The 16,617-nt window shown below is 42.1% G+C and overlaps 1 protein-coding gene across 1 annotated transcript in view; it reads right to left on the bottom strand.

Annotated features, from left to right (window-relative positions):
* Nucleotides 1-4,941, bottom strand: part of LOC120522240 (kinesin-like protein KIF14) — a gene marked incomplete at its 3' end in the record, with an annotated part of 30,685 nt that extends 25,744 nt beyond the window's left edge. The window contains exon 1 of the mRNA XM_039743305.1: nt 4,876-4,941. Within this exon, the coding sequence (XP_039599239.1) occupies nt 4,876-4,931 (56 nt within the window). The remainder of the gene's footprint in view (nt 1-4,875) is intronic.
* Between the last annotated feature and the right edge of the window lie 11,676 nt (nt 4,942-16,617).

The following is a 16,617-nucleotide window of genomic DNA, read 5'->3' as shown; positions in this document are numbered from 1 at the left end:
TTATTAATGATATTAGTAAAGGATACTATATTTGAAGGAATAGCAGACACTGAGCAGGCCATAAACTAAAACTCGGGGAACTTTGGAGCAAGGTTATTATAGTTTTGACTTCTTTTATTAGTTTTTATTTCTATATTTTTTCTGACGTTACTTGGAAATTCAGTTTAGTTATAGTTTTCTTCCTCGTATATTTTTAGTTTAAATTTAGTTTTTATTTCACAAAGACATTTCTATTTTTATATTTAGTTTTAGTAATTATGGTCTGGTTAAAGAGCTACTATGGAGTTTAGTTTTGTGTCACAGTCAGAATTGTACACTTAAAAGGTCAGGATATGACTTTAAAAGCTAACTATATCACATCATTTACTATATACTGTATATGAACAATTTTACATAATTTAAAAAAATAATTTTCTTTGTCATTTGTGCTAAACAAATGTGCTCTGATTGTTGGCACTTTTAATCTTTTTGCCCAGAATGTGGACAATTTGTAATGAAATTTAGGTGAATTTTAAGGTTTGAGCTTTTTTTTTTTTACTCTAAATGTCTACAGCACACAACATATCTCACTCCAAGACAATGTGCTTATAATGAATGCCTTCAATATTACATTCAAAAATCTCCCATACTGGGCTTCAGTGTTCTCCTGTGCGAAGTGGCAGGTGAATTACTGTCAACAAAACGCAGGCACCTGAGAAATTAATTGAAGCGTTACTCACTCGTGATTTTTCTGTCCATACGATAAAGGTTTGTTGACCAGCACATTCCGACTTCAGGAGTTTTAATTGCATCTCGATATACAAGAAGCGCAAAGAAAGGAGGCACAGTAAATCGCTTTCTACTTTACACGCCCGTAGTCCATTCGCTGTGTCACCGTAAATGCTGTGTGAACACCCGCCCTCCGTCACCAGCCGCCATTCAATGGATGGATAGATGCGGGCAGCTTATGGTGGATGAGTTTGTTTTAGGGTTAAAGACTAACAGCATGAACATTCATTCAAAAATGAAAACTAAAAAATATTTTTAATATGTTATTTTATTTCAGTTAGTCTTTCCAGCTACTTTAACAGTTTCGTTTAGTTTTTCATTTCAGCTTTGTTAATTATTTTGTTTCAGTTTATGAAAATGTTTAATAAATAGTTTCAGTTTTGATTTTAGTTTTCGTTAACTATAATAACCTTGCTTTAGACAAGGTACAGAAGTTTAATGGAGAAAAGTGCAAAGTGCTACGCGCAGGTCAAAGGAACATCAGCTATAAATACAAGATGGGAGATGCGGAGAAATGGGAAGCAACCCCTGTAAAGGATTTAGGAGTTTGACAAAGTCTTCATCTATGCAATGTGTAGAAGTTATTAAAAAGGCAAATAAAATGTCTTGCTATATCACAAAAGCTGTTGAATTTAAAGCGAGAGGCGTTATGCTCAAACTATATAATGCACTAGTAAGACCACCTCTGGAGTAGTGTGTGCAGTTCTGGTCATCAGACTACAAGACAGATATGGCAGCACTTGAAGTGGTGCTGAGGTGAACAACCAAGTGCATCTCAGGACTTGTCAAGGACATGTCCTACCGTGACAGACTCTGGGAATTAAAACCGTTTAGCAGGTGTAGACCTACCATCAGGGTGCACCCTTAACAAGAAGGGGTCTTTACATGTTGAACCCCAATGAAATATTACCAAGGGTATGCTGGATGTAACAGTCAAACGACCACAAGCCAAAAATCACCAAGGGGAGAAGGCTTCATGAAACTATCGAGTAGGGGTCTCCAACCTTTTCCCCAGAGAGCTACATTTACAAAATGAAAATGGCAGAGAGCTCCTCATGTTTTCTAACGTTTATTCTTATCGCTTATTTCAACTCAAACAAACTGAATAAGCTTGGTTTTGCCTGAACATTTACAAAATGCTGGTGTCCACAACTCACATTTTGCATTAACCCATCACAAAAAATATTTTGTTCACCTGCAAGTGCATTTTGTATGTCTGTATGCTTTTTCTAGTGTATCTCACACTACTAAATTAAAACATGAATGCTGTCAGAACTAAACAATGCAATTACAAATCCACAGATCTGACTTACTCATTTGTCATTGTGTCACATGTCACGGTTTCACTTAACAAGAGTATTCACAGGTCCAGTTGCGTGTGAGATGTGTTTTTTCGTTAGTCAGTACACTGATGAAGTGTATTTAAGAAGAGTTACCAGCATTTGTAAGTCAGTCATCTCTTTCCGTGTACTGGGCTCCACGTACTTGTCAATAAAGGAAATCTTCTCATGCTGGACTGGCTTTGTGATTTAATTATGACATCTTCTAATGACATGTCGAACTTTCAAGTCATGTTACTTCTTGGCTCTATAAACTTCCTGCTTCATTATATCTGGACTCTTGATTCTCTTCATTTTAAAAGAAACTTAAAACTCACCTTTTCAAAATTGCCTTCTCGGTGTCGTAGATGGAATCCTTTTAAAGTTGTTTTAATTATTTGTACAAAAAAAATGCAATAAAACATGCGTTTCATTTAGTTTTATTTATATAATTGTACTGTTTTATGGTTTTATCTTGTAATGAATCTAGAAGGGCGCAATTAAGTAAAATGTATTATACAGATGTGTATCAAAACTTTTAGTCTGTTTGAACTGTTAGACATAGGAAAGTTGTGTCAAAGATTATACCATTTATCTGTGCGCTGATTGGTGCAAACGGATGTGCTTTTTAACTATGTTATTAGAACAATCAAGACAGGGTGATGGCAGAAATTGGGCTACTGTTGGCAAGAAAGAGAAGATGATTAGGAGCCGAGGACGTGTCCAGAGGCAGGAGGAGAGGAGGAAAGTAAAGAGAGTGGATCGGAGGGTAGGAACTTTGAATGTTGGCATTATTACTGGTAAGGGGAGAGAGTTAGCAGATATGATGGAGAGAAGGAAGGTTGATATATTGTGAGAGCAAGACACTAAATGGAAGGGGAGTAAGGCCAGGTGGATTGGAGGGGCATTCAAATTGTTCTACCATGGTGTGGATGGGAGGAGAAATGGAGTATGTTATGAAGTGAGTTATTCTGAAGGAACAGAAGGTCAAGAGTGCTTTGGAGGTGAAGAGTATCAGACTGACTGATGATTATGAAGCTGAAAATTGGAGGTGTGATGATGTTGTTAGTGCATATGCACCGCAAGTTGGGTGTGCAGTGGGTGAGAAAGATGATTTTTGGAGTGAGTTGGATGAAGTGATGAACTGTGTACCCAAGGGACAGAAAATGGTGATTGGAGCAGATTTCAATGGACATGCTGGGGAAGAGAACAAAGAAGATGAGGAGGTGATGGGTAGGTATGGTGTCAAGGAGAGGAAAGAAGGTGGTCAGAGGATAGTGGATTTTGCTAAAAGGATGGACATGGCTGGGGTGAATACATATTTTAAGAAGAGGGAGGAACATAAGGTGGTGTACAAGAGTGAAGGAAGATGCACACAGATAGATTATATCCTAGGTAGAAGAGTTGATCTGAAGGAGACTGAAGACTGCAGTGGAGGCAGGGGAAAGTGTAGTTAAGCAGCATAGGATGGTAGTCTGTAGGATGACATTGGAGATCAGGAAGAGCAGGAGAGGGAGGGACGAGCCAAGGATCAAATGGTGGAAGCTGAAAAAGGAAGACTGCAAGGCTGAGTTTAGGGAGGAGGCGAGACAGGCACTGGGTGGCAGTGAAGAGTCACCAGACAGTTGGGCAACTACAGCAGATGTAGTAAGGGTGACAGCAAGAAGGGGGCTTGACGTGACATCTGAAAAGAGGAAGGAGGAAAAGGAAACCTGGTGGTGGAATGAGGAAATACAGGAGAGTATACAGAGGAAGAGGATGGCGAAGAAGTGGGATAGTCAGAGAGATGCAGAAAGTAGACAAAAGTACAAGGAGATAAGGCACAAGGTGAAGAGAGAGGTGGTGAAGGCTAAAGAAAAAGCAGATGATGAGTTGTATGAGATGTTGGACACTAAGGAGGGAGAAAAGGACAGATTGGCTAGACAGAAGGACCGAGCTGGGAAAGATGTGCAGCAGGTTAGGGTGATAAAAGATAAAGATGGAAACGTACTCACAAGCAAGGAGAGTATGTTGAGCAGATGGAAAGAGTACTTCAAGAGGCTGATGAATGAAGAGAACAAGAGAGAAGTTGGATGATGTAGAGATAGTGAATCAGGAAGTGCAACGGATTAGCAAGGAGGAAGGACAGCTATGAAGAGGATGAAGAATGGAAAGGCCGTTGGTCCAGATGACATACTTGTGGAAGCATGGAGGTGTTTAGGAGAGATGGCAGTGGAGTCTTTAACTAGATTGTTTGATGGAATCTTGAAAAGTGAGAGGATGTCTGAGGAGTGGATAAGAAGTGTACTGGTGCTGATAAGGGGGATGTGCAGGACTGCAGTAACTACAGGGGGATAAAATTAATGAGCCACAGTATGAAGTTATGGGACAGAGTAGTGGAAGCTCAGTTAAGAAGTGAGGTGATGATTAGTGAGCAGCAGTAGGGTTTTATGCTAAGGAAGTACACCACAGATGCTATGTTTGCTGTCAGGATGTTGATGGAGAAGTTTAGAGAAGGCCAGGAGTTCAATTGCGTCTGTGGACCTGGAGAAAGCAGATGACAGGGTGACTGAGAGGAGTTGTGGTATTGTATGAGGAAGTCGGGAGTGGCAGAGAAGTATGTAAGAGTGGTAGAGGATATGTACGAGGGAAGTGTGACCGTGGTGAGGTCTGCTGTAGGAGTGACAGATGTATTCATATACTTTATCTGATATACTTTATTAATCCCCAAGAGGATCTGTAACAGTGATCTTGACTATTCAAGACTTTAAAATTTTCCTGACAATTTATATAATATTTGTATTCTTACCTTTGGTTTTGTGCTTCAATCAACTCATTTTTAGCAAACTCAAAGTCGTGAGGCATCTCTTTACTGCTGCCCTAATCCTCTGAACTTTCTGGTTTTCTGAACCTCCAGTGGGTGATTGAATCGGAAATAGTGTTGACCCCCAAGAACAACTCGATCTCCCTACGAAGAAGAACATCAAGAAATTCAGGACAGAGTAGGCAAATCTTGCTAACAAGGCTTCTACGGGATCACCTAAACTTAATTCAGGAGACAGTCTATTACTGGGTAAAATACACAAGCGTTTAAGTCAAGTTTACAAAGAAACTCTACCAAAGATACTTCCATGGCAGGGATTACAGGCGACAGTACTTTTAAGAAAACTATCACTTGATTTAATTAAGTAGTAAGAATTTTAGATTTGTACATCTCAAGGGTACAAAAGCCATCCCCCTAAATGATGATGAGGATGACGACGACATATATAGCTTTTTCTTCGTTACTCGAAGCACTTTACCTAGACAGTGGGGGCCAATTCAACCAACACCAATGTGTGGCACCCACCTGACGATGCGACAGCTGCCATTTCGCGCCTGTACGCTCACCGTGCATTAGCTATTAGGTGGTGAAGGGATAACAGAGATTGTTAGCCAATTAAAGACAGGGCATGATTAGGAGGACAGAATGGACCAGGCCGTGACAATTTAGACCAGAGAGAGTCAGGACCCCCGTTACTGTATGTCTCATTTAAAGGACAGTATTAATATGCCATATTAACAGCCCAGTGGCCCACGTCACTGCACTGGGTCATTGGGATCCACATGCAGCTCCCCCTGCTGGCCCTCACCAACTCTTCTTCCACCAGTGACCCAAGCGTTTCCTAGATCAGGGGTGGGCAATGTCTGTCCTGGCGGGCTGCAGTGGCTTCAGTTTGTTGTTTCTCAATGAGAGGTCGACTATCACTAATGGAGCACTTATTGCTCAAGTGACATTTTCATGCTTCATTTTAGTGGTCAAGCTTGTTAAAGTCACCAAAAATTACTTATTTCAGTCTTTAACAGCTACATTTGCTGTTTTAATGGCTCCTTACGAGCAGCAAGATGCAAATAAAGGAGCCAACAGTTCTCCATCTAACTCGCTTCCATCGCCACCTTGTGTGGATTCATCCTGCACTGTTTGGTTTAATAAAACACTTACAGTGAGATGCAAAAGTTTGGGTAACCTTGTTAATAGTCATTATTTTCCTGTATAAATCGTTGGTTGTCACAATAAAAAATGTCAGTTAAATATATCATATAGGAGACACACACAGTGATATTTGAGAAGTGAAATGAAGTTTATTGGATTTACAGAAAGTGTGCAATAATTGTTCAAACAAAATCAGGCAGGTGCATAAATTTGGGCACCGTTGTCATTTTATTGATTCCCAAACTTTTAGAACTAATTATTGGAACTCATAATTGGCTTGGTAAGCTCAGTGACCCCTGACCTACATACACAGGTGAATCTGAGTATTTAAGGGGGTCAATTGTAAGTTTCCCTCCTCCTTTAATGTTCTCTGAAGAGTAGCAACATGGAGGGTCACAAAACAACTCTCAAAATGACCTGAAGACAAAGATTGTTCACCATCATGGTTTAGGGGAAGGATACAGAAAGCTGTCCCAGAGATTTAAGCTGTCTGTTTCCACAGTTAGGAACATATTGAGGAAATGGAAGACCACAGGCTCAGTTCAAGTTAAGGCTCGAAGTGGCAGACCAAGAAAGATTTCGGATAGACAGGAGCGACGAATGGTGAGAACAGTCAGAGTCAACCCACAGACCAGCACCAAAGACCTACAACATCATCTTGCAGCAGATGGAGTCACTGGGCATCGTTCAACCATTAGCACTTTACACAAGGAGATGCTGTATGCGAGAGTGATGCAGAGGAAGCACAAACAGAGCCACTTGAGGTCTGCTCAAGCACATTTGGACAAGCCAGCTTCATTTTGGAATAAGGTGCTGTGGACTGATGAAACTAAAATGGAGTTATTTGGGCATAACAAGGGGCGTTATGCATGGAGGAAAAAGAACACAGCATTCCAAGAAAAACACCTGCTACCTACAGTCAAATATGGTGGTGGTTCCATCATGCTGTGGGGCTGTGTGGCAAGTGCAGGGACTGGGAATCTTGTCAAAGTTGAGGGACGCATGGATTCCACTCAGTATCAGCAGATTCTGGAGACCAATGTCCAGGAATCAGTGACAAAGCTGAAACTGCGCCGGGCTGGATCTTTCAACAAGACAACGACCCGAAACACTGCTCAAAATCCACTAAGGCATTCATGCAGAGGAACGAGTACAACGTTCTGGAATGGCCATCTCAGTCCCCAGACCTGAATAGAATTGAAAATCTGTGGTGTGAGTTAAAGAGAGCTGTCCATGCTCGGAAGCCATCAAACCTGAATGAACTAGAGATGTTTTGTAAAGAGGAATGGTCCAAAATACCTTCAACCACAATCCAGACTCTCATTGGAACCTACAGGAAGCGTTGAGGCTGTAATTTCTGCAAAAGGCAGATCTACTAAATATTGATTTCATTTCTTTTTGTGGTGCCCAAATTTATGCACCTGCCTGATTTTGTTTGAACAATTACTGCACACTTTCTGTAAATCCAATAAACTTCATTTCACTTTGTGTGTCTCCTATATGATATATTTAACTGACATTTTTTATCGTAACAACCAACGACTTATACAGGAAAATAATGACTATTAACAAGGTTGCCCAAACTTTTGCATCCCACTGTAAGAGAAAAATGTGACAGACTGAAAATAATTCATTTTAGGCTTCAAATTATTTGAAAGGCACCCTTGGAAAGGAAAAAAAAATCTCTGATACAAGAACCTTATATATTGCAGACTAAGAAGCCCTAAAATTAAATTAGGTCTTAGATTGGCAAGGATTGGTTTCTAATTAAGCAGTTGGGTTAGAATAATAGCCTGCAACCACTGCGGCCCTCCAGGACCAGCACTGCCCACCCCATCAAAGTACTGGCCAGGCCCGAAAGTCCTCAGCTTCTGGCGAGTGACCTCTTGTGAAGCGCAGGTGGTATGGCTGCCCTATTCAAAGGCACACTAACAATTAAGCTTTAATTACAATAGAGACAGCTGCGTAAAAATCATTTGATCTTCATTTTTCTTAAGTAATGATTCAGTACAGTAAATTGGCTTGAGCATTAAAATTACTTATATAGATTATATAGTATTTATGAATTGAAGCTAGACAATATGTATGTTTCAGAACTTTTTTTCCTTCAAATACCTACATGATGCAAAGTTACAGGTTCGGTAATTAGCTTCCCATTCAAGTAGGTTTCTGCCTCTGGTGTTGGAGTTAAAGTGACAGTTCCTTCTTTATTTGTAATAAGGCTGTAACAGAATAAAAAAAAACAAAAAAACATGCAAAAGTCAGGACGTTTGGCATTAAAATTGAATCACTTTTTACATATTTCCAGCATGTGAGTTTCATATGGTCTTCCCTCCCACCACCTTTGCGGCTCTAACATCCTTCACTCCTCTTTCCACAAGACTCGCGTTTGTGGGAATCGATGCCCATTTGACCAAAAGAGCAATTATGAGGTCAGGTGCCGAGTTTGGACCAATTCATCCCAAAAGGTGTTGAGAAGGGTTAAGAATCAGGGCTCTCTGCAGGCCACACAAGTCCCACCATGTCTTCAGTCATATGCTGAAACAGAAAAAGGGCCTACCCCCAAATGGTTTCCACAAAGTTGGAAGTGCACATGTGAAAGAAAACACAAACATTTCAGTAACTCTCACTTGGGAGTAAATGACAAATGCCAGGTTGCCTGGAGGAGGCTGGCTGTGCTAAAAAGCAGAGAGAGAGAGAGAGAGAGAGAGAGAGAGAGAGAGAGAGACCAGAATCTCGGCTTCAGACTTCTGAGGCAAAGAACAAGAGTCTGTCCAGAATCAGCGGCAGGCAGGCAGGATGGATGGACTTTATTAATCCCAAGGGGAAATTCACATATACCAGCAGCAGCATACTGATAAAAACCAATATTAACTAAAAAGCAATAAAAGCACAGTGCAAGTTAAAAAATGCAAGGTGGAGACTGCGAGGGAGGTATTACAGTCTATAACCTTGTTTAGTGTTAACTTTTAACCCCGGGTGGAATTGAAGAGTCGCATAGTGGGAGAGGAACAATCTCCTCAGTCTGTCAGTGGCGTAGGACGGTGGCAGCAGTCTGTCGCTGAAGCTGCTCCTCTGTCTGGAGATGATCCTGTTCAGTGGATTCTCCATGATTGACATGAGTTTGCTCAGCGCCGCCTGTCACGGATGTCAAACTGCCCAGCTCCGTGCCTACAATAGAGCCTGCCTTCCTCACCAGTTTGTCCAGGTGTGAGGCGTCCCTCTTCTTTATGCTGCCTCCCAGCACACCACCACGTAGAAGAGGGCGCTCGCCACAACCGTCTGATAGAACATCTGCAGCATCTTATGGCAGATGTTGACGCCTTCTAAGGAAGTATAGTCGGCTCTGTCCTCCCTTGTACAGAGCATCAGTATTGGCAGTCCAGCCCAATTCATCATCCAGCTGCACTCCCAGGTATTTATAGGTCTGCACCCTCTGCACAGTCACCTCTGATGATGATGGGGTCCATGAGGGGCTCCTTGGTTTTGCTGGTGTTCAGGTGTAGGTGGTTTGAGTCGCACCAGTTAAAGTCCTTGATTAGGTTTCTATACTCCTCCTCCTGCTCACCAGGCCTGGCCTTAGGCATAGGCGAAGTAGGTGACCGCCTAGGGCCCCGGCATCCGGGGGGCCCTGGATCGACGGCAGCCAGGCCCCCGGCCCGCCCCTCCCCTCGCATGTTTAAATCACGTGGGCGTGTCCGCGGGGGCGGCTGTCTTTAAAAGCGGAGCGGTTTGAGTGAAGATCTCTAAGGTTCGAACGTTCACATCAGTGAATCAGCCCTCATCATCATTCGAAGAAGAAGGAAGAAGTCAAGATCTCATAAATCCTTCCACCTCGTCAGTGGCAGCAGGTGGCATGGGAGTGTGAAGGGAAGGCAGAACCGGAATCTGAGTTGCGAGAACGCATTGCACAGAGCTTCCAGGGGGGGCTCTGCCCCCCTTTCGCCTAGGGCCCCATAATACCCAAGACCGGGCCTGTGTCCACTCCTGATGCAGCCCACGATAGCAGTGTCGTCAGCAAACTTTTGCACGTGGCAGGACTCCAAGTTGTATTGGAAGTCTGATATATGTTGGCTGAATAGGACGGAGAAAGTCCAGTCCCCTGCAGCACTCCTATGTTGCTGACCACAATGTCAGACCTGCAGTTCCCAAGATGCACATACTGAGGTCTGTCTGAAAGATAGTCCATGATTCATGCCACCAGATAAATCTCCTACACGCAGACCTCAAGCTGACCAGGCAAAGCAAGACGCTGCGTGTGCCCATATATCTAGGTTTGTGCCCGTGTGCTCTGCTCTCAGCCTACCAGCTAAATGTGTTTAACCCTTAAACTAACATACTGGCCACATACCCAGATGCCAAGTACTTTTTAGCTGCACTTTTTAAGGAAGCGTCAAAATTCACCAATAGTGAAATTATAGTAGAACACTTTTTTCCATGCAAAGAGCATCACAATTACTGCAACAATGGTCATTTTACACACTACCAATGAACTGTAAAAAATATAAAACACTACTGCAACAATCTATTATATAGACAAGGTGCAACTGACGCCATTGATAAAATTCAGTAAATCAGCGAGCGCTTGAACTGGCTGCTTGCAAGCACACAGCAGCCAACATGGATGCTTGCAGGCCAGTCAAGTGCAGCTGCTGAATCCCAGCGACATCGGCCGATTCACTGGGTGGTGCCAGTGGTCATTAGCTGGCTGCTCAACAAACATACGGCATGGACTGATCAGCTCCAGCGGGCTGGCAATTGCACTGGGAACCGACTATGGCGGTCTGTGGCATTCAACGAATGTACGTCGCCTAAGATACTCGACTCCGGCGTGCTGGCAAATTGCCTTGGGAACGGAATATAGCTGGTTGTGGTGGTTTAAGGGTTAAACTACATGCATGTTAACGGTTATATCACATGTTGTGCTAGTCAGTCCTGAAAATAAAGCCATTATAAATAAAACACTATACCACTGCTTGGGGACCATCCCTCCTGCAGGGATCTCCTTTTTCCGGAAATGAAAGACAGATGACAAGCTTCCTCCTGCCTGGTTCTTCAGAGTAATTGTTTACTGGGCTAGAAATTGGTGGTTTAAAGAAAAGGACATTGGTAATGGGCTGGAAAAATGACATTTGTGTGTGTTGCATTTACAGAAAAAAAACCATGGCAATAATAAATGGAAAAGCCAATGGATGAAGGGACAATAGGCATCCTTTGTTTGAGACTTGGATAAGTAAAAAGGCAAGTTTCTTGGGTAATGCTGTTACAGGTTATTGTTGGTAGCTATCTACAGCAGGGGTTGCCATGTCCAGTAATGGAGGACCACCGTGGCTGCAGGGTTTTCATTTTAACCCTTTTCTGAATGAGTGACCAGCTTTTGCTGCTAATTATCTTCTTTTGAACTAATTTGAATTGACTTGTTCTTGAAGACCCAGACCCTTTGTGTCTTTTTCCTTAATTAGCAGCCAAACAATAAGATACAAAATGAGTCAAAACAACTGGTGTCCATCATCCAATATCTGAAAAATAAAGAAAGATGAAGGTCTCAAGAATGTTGATCTGCTCAGGTCCCCTAAAACATGTTAACGGTGCTCTTTGGAAAGAGAAAAATCAACAATTTCAGAAATGTCTGCTAAGGCACCAGGAGAGCAGCAGCAAGCCACGAAATTAAAGAACGGGTTTAATTAACGATGAGACTTGGCACCTAATTAAGCAGCTGGTTGAAGTTTGAGGCCCTCACTTAGTTGGTCTTCTGTTGGCTCCCTCACTTCACATTTCATTTCTGTTTGGGTGCCATTTAAGAAATGAAGAAATTCAGGGAAACAAAACTTAAAAAAGCACTGCAATTAAAATGAATTCACAAGTTAATTAGCAGCACAAACAGAGCACTCAATTAAAAAGCGTTAGAATAAAAGTCTGCAGCCACGGTGGTCCTCCAGGACTGGACTTGGTGACCCCAATCTACAGGACATGGATATTAACTGGTCTCACAAAAGAATCTGCTTTGAAGACCAGGCTGCTTTGACTGGCATCTCATCATCACCATACTGCTGTACAGTATTGTCATAGCAGAACTGCCTGCTTCCTTAGCAAATGTTTGTATTTACTTCCTTTGAAAATTAACGAGTTCTGGGGATATTGGTTTCTAATCGGTACTTCTTGATAGCTGTTGCTGAACCAAAGTAAATGTGTTTACACTATTCTTCCACAGAGGAAATGTATCCTTGTTTATTCCCAGAGATATATAAAGGACAGAAAGTATGGCGAGAAATTCCTGACTGCTGCCTGCTTTTCTTTGATGCCTTTGGTACAGCAATGTAGTAACAGTGGCTTGTACCTGGCCCAGGGTCTCCTAGGCCTGAGGCTGGTAACAGTTAATTACATCGATTAAACTTCTACTACACACACACACGATAGTCTCAAAATGTCTTTCTATGTTGCGGCATTAATATAACCCTTCACCAGAACTAAGGGGTTGAGCTCAAAATGCTGCCATTAACTCTCCATTGCCAAACTTTACAGTAGGCACTATGCAATCCTGAAGGGACGTTCTCTTGGCATCTACAAAACCCAGATTCATCCATCAGTCTGCCAGATATCGACGTGCGATTCTTCACTCCAGAGAGCACGTTTCCACCGCTCCCAAGTCCAATGGTGGGCAGTGAGCATCTACCACTCCAGCCATCACCTGGCATTGCATGTTGAGACCTTAGGCTTGTGTGCAGCCATGAAGATTCTGATGCGCTGTTCTCGTGACTGATGGTGCTTCTGGAGATGGTTTGGCACTTTGTGACTGAAGCCACATTGGAGAGATTGGTTTTACAATGCTATGCACTTTGGCACTCTCCGAGTTTGTGTGGTCTATCATTTCATGGCGCTTCCAAGTCACCGTACTATAACTTACAGCTGACTGGGACAGACATAAAAAAGAGCAGACATTTCAGGTACTGACTTGTGACTATATAGGGTGGTCCAGATCCAATTATGCAATTTTCATTACGCTATAACTTAAGTTTATTACTCCGAGCCTGCATCCAACTGAATGGAGGACAAGTGGGACATTACAAGGAAAAATCAGTGAATTAATTCAATGCAAGTCCATTTTCGTTTATTACGAGATATTTCAAACAATTCTTTTGTCTTGTATTGTTTTCCTGCATTGCATTAAAAGTTGCATAATTAGATCTGGACCACCCTATAGGTGCCATCCTATGACAGTGCCACATCTACAGACACGGACCTTTTTAGAATGACCCCGAGTTTGTCAATGGAGATTGCTTGGCCATATGCTTTATTTTATGTACCTGTTAACAATAGGTGCAGGTGAAATACCTGAACTCAATAATATGAAGAGATATGTCAGAGAAGAGTTACCAAGGGAATCATCAGATATGATACTATACAATTTCCTAAGCCCACTTAATCCTGAACAGGGCCGCAGCAGGGATGGAGCTTATCTGAGCAAGCATATGGCATGATGCAGGAACAATCCCTGGACAAGGTACCAGAAGGTACCAAAAATTAAAGGAGCACTTTGAAAACATCTTAATGGGATTTTGTTTTTTAAGAATTTATAAATATATGACTAGCAAAATACCCGCGCTTTGCAGCGGTGAAGTACTGCCTTAAAATTTTTATTAAGAAAAAAAAGTAAACCTTTTTAAACTGAGGGAAATGTGAACAGTAATCTGGTTTCAAATCTCACAGCTTGGATTGCTGCTGTCATAATCGGTTTGAGTTTCATGGTTTGTTTCACTTACGACAGTATTTGCAGGATTTGTTGTATTGAAGTGACATTCGCATTGTAATGGAAGGATTTTTCTAAAGAGAGGGGGATCAAGAGAGCAGATGGGCGTTGGTCAGCTCAGCGCAAAAACCAGCTTCAAGAAGGAAAAGTACTGGGAATATGGCCAGAGGGTCATGCTGACTTGTTTTTCACTTCAAGGGGCTTCACTACGCAATTCTTATTTTTGTGTGCCTCCTGGTACCAGGTGTCGTCATCATCAGGACCAAGTGCAAAACAACACCGCGTCCCGTGGAAAGGTGTGTGTGCTGAAACTAATCACTTCTGTATACACTGCTTACGTAAGCCGCTTTGGGCAAAAGGCGCTCAATTAGTATATAAGGGAAGGTTCCGCCCTCAGTTTCTTTGGAGGCTCAACCGTGGGGACAGCGCGCACCGCCCGGTAAATGAAAGGCTAAAAGGGTTGATCTTTTGACAAGACTGACAAGCGGGCCCCTCAGTCTACCGGTCTGGGATGATGGCTCTGGGTCTTTTGATGTATGTTACTGTATGTATGTATGTTATTCTAAGTATAAGTTTGTCTCTTTATCTATAACCCATTCATATGTCAAGACTGACAAGTGGGCCCCTCAGTCTACTGGTCTGGGGTGATGGCTCTGGGTCTTTTGATGTATGTTACTGTATGTATGTATGTTATTCTAAGTATAAGTTTGTCTCTTTATTTCTATAACCCATTCATATGTATTTAAATGTTATAATTGATTAAGTAAACAAAATAGAAGTATTGGACCTCTTCTCTCTGATTCTTTGCCTACTTATGTTCTAATCCCTTGAACCATTTTCCCATAACAAAACAGGCATCTGTCAAGTGTTGTAAGCACACAACCGGTTTCATCGATAACTTCACATCCAGCTTTTGAGAGTTTAAACATTCATAAACATCAAAGTGTCCACTACTGAAATCGTCACGTGTGAATCTAAGATGTTTAAGAAGCATTGGCGGTTGTCCAAAGGTGTAAAATATTTGGCCATTTCGTACACTTGAAAGTGACAACCAAACAATTCAGCGCAGCCATCAACTCACATGCAGAACCATAGGTGAAGGGCTTAAGCATTTCACTCTTGTAGTGCTCCTGTGTAGTCTAATTATCCCCTGTACCGTCATCAGTCCACACCTTGAACCTGTCCAGTCATTCAATACAGAAGACACAATGGATATCAAGAGTGAGCCTGATATGGCCGCGTGCAATATGTAACAAAGAGAATGGAAAAGGCAGGTGCCATCTCCGGGCATGGAAACCACTCAGTAAGTGACAGTTCTTTGATTGATGGTGATCGCCTCGATAATCATGTTAATGCGGGTACGGTTGGAATGATAAAAGGAAATGGGTACCTGAACAATGGAAAGTAAGTCTAAAATACATACACAATAAATATAATTGTAGTAAATGAACAATAAAACAGGGGAGAAGCCATGGATTAAATAAAAAGGCTGTAGTTATCATCAGCAGGGAGACGTGAATCCCGTGGCGAAGCAAGGAAGGGAATGTAGAGACCGGAGTGACAGACGGTTAGAATAGGCAGGCAGCCAACAACGGAGGGCGTTGGGATGGGGGACCAACGCCGCCTCACACGGTGACCGACCTGCAGGCTATGGACGTATATATGTACGCAAGTAGGATTCAGTTAGCATTGGGAACCCGCGTACCAAATTTCTTGAAGATGGGCCCATAAGTAACAAAGACCGTTGGAAAATGGAATATGGCAGCTGACAGTGGCATCATACCACCGAAATAAGTACGCACATTGGTTTTGGTTAGCGCAGGGAAGCCACCTACCAAATTTCGTGAAGATGGAGCCATAAATAAGAAAGTTTAACATGGCGGACGCTATCGATCGCTTCGCATAGAATTTCGAAATGAAACCTGCTTAACTTTTGTAAGTAAGCTGTAAGGAATGAGCCTGCCAAATTTCAGCCCTCTACCTACACGGGAAGTTGGAGAATTAGTGACGAGTGAGTGAGTGAGTCAGTCAGTCAGTGAGGGCTTTGCCTTTTATTAGTATAGAAGAGTTTCTCTAGAAGAATGTGTCAAAAGACTATTGTGTTACCTATTTTGGGACCTTTACATATTAAGACATACTGTATATTCGTAACAAAACTATAACCAATCAAAATACAGATAAATGGTGTAAATCTAAATGCTTCTTAGAATACATTTTAAATAATGATATAGCACCTTTCCCATTCTTGACTGTGTTATGTAAATGACCCCAAATTATTTAAGTTGCTGCTTGTCGCTATGCGTGGCAGGCTCCATCAGGCTTGATTTTTGATCTTTGATTCACCGTTACTGCAGACTCATGGCTACTTTTTATTTATTTTTTTTTCCTCTAACAGGAGTCCACATACTTTTGGCCATATAGTGTACTGCTGTCATTTTTTTTTTATTATTCAGGGACCATTCACAGCTTTAGCTGCCAACACTGGTTGCGTATCCACTGCTCTTGACCCCCGAACTGGATTGATATGACACAGCAGATAGACAAACAGAAGTGTAGACAAGTGTAAACTGTTTGTAATTGCAGGGATCTGAATGAGTGGGGGCTTTAGGTCGCTTCAAGACAATAGAGTGTTTAAGATGTGATTGAAATTAGTTGCAGTGATTAACAGACAATAAAATTTGAGGAAAAGCCCTTTCTGGCCAAGCCAAGACTTGCGCAAAGCTATGGTAATATCAGGAGGACTTATTACACCTGCCATCTTGTTAAATGCATCTCCAGTATATTCTTGATGCCAGGCTGCAATCTCTGCATACTGAAGGTAGGCGATCACA

Source organism: Polypterus senegalus, unplaced genomic scaffold (genome assembly GCF_016835505.1).
Source record: "Polypterus senegalus isolate Bchr_013 unplaced genomic scaffold, ASM1683550v1 scaffold_622, whole genome shotgun sequence".
In the NCBI taxonomy this organism is placed as follows: domain Eukaryota; kingdom Metazoa; phylum Chordata; class Cladistia; order Polypteriformes; family Polypteridae; genus Polypterus; species Polypterus senegalus.
Note: the sequence above shows the minus strand (reverse complement) of the source record. Positions and strands in the feature narration are given on the sequence as shown.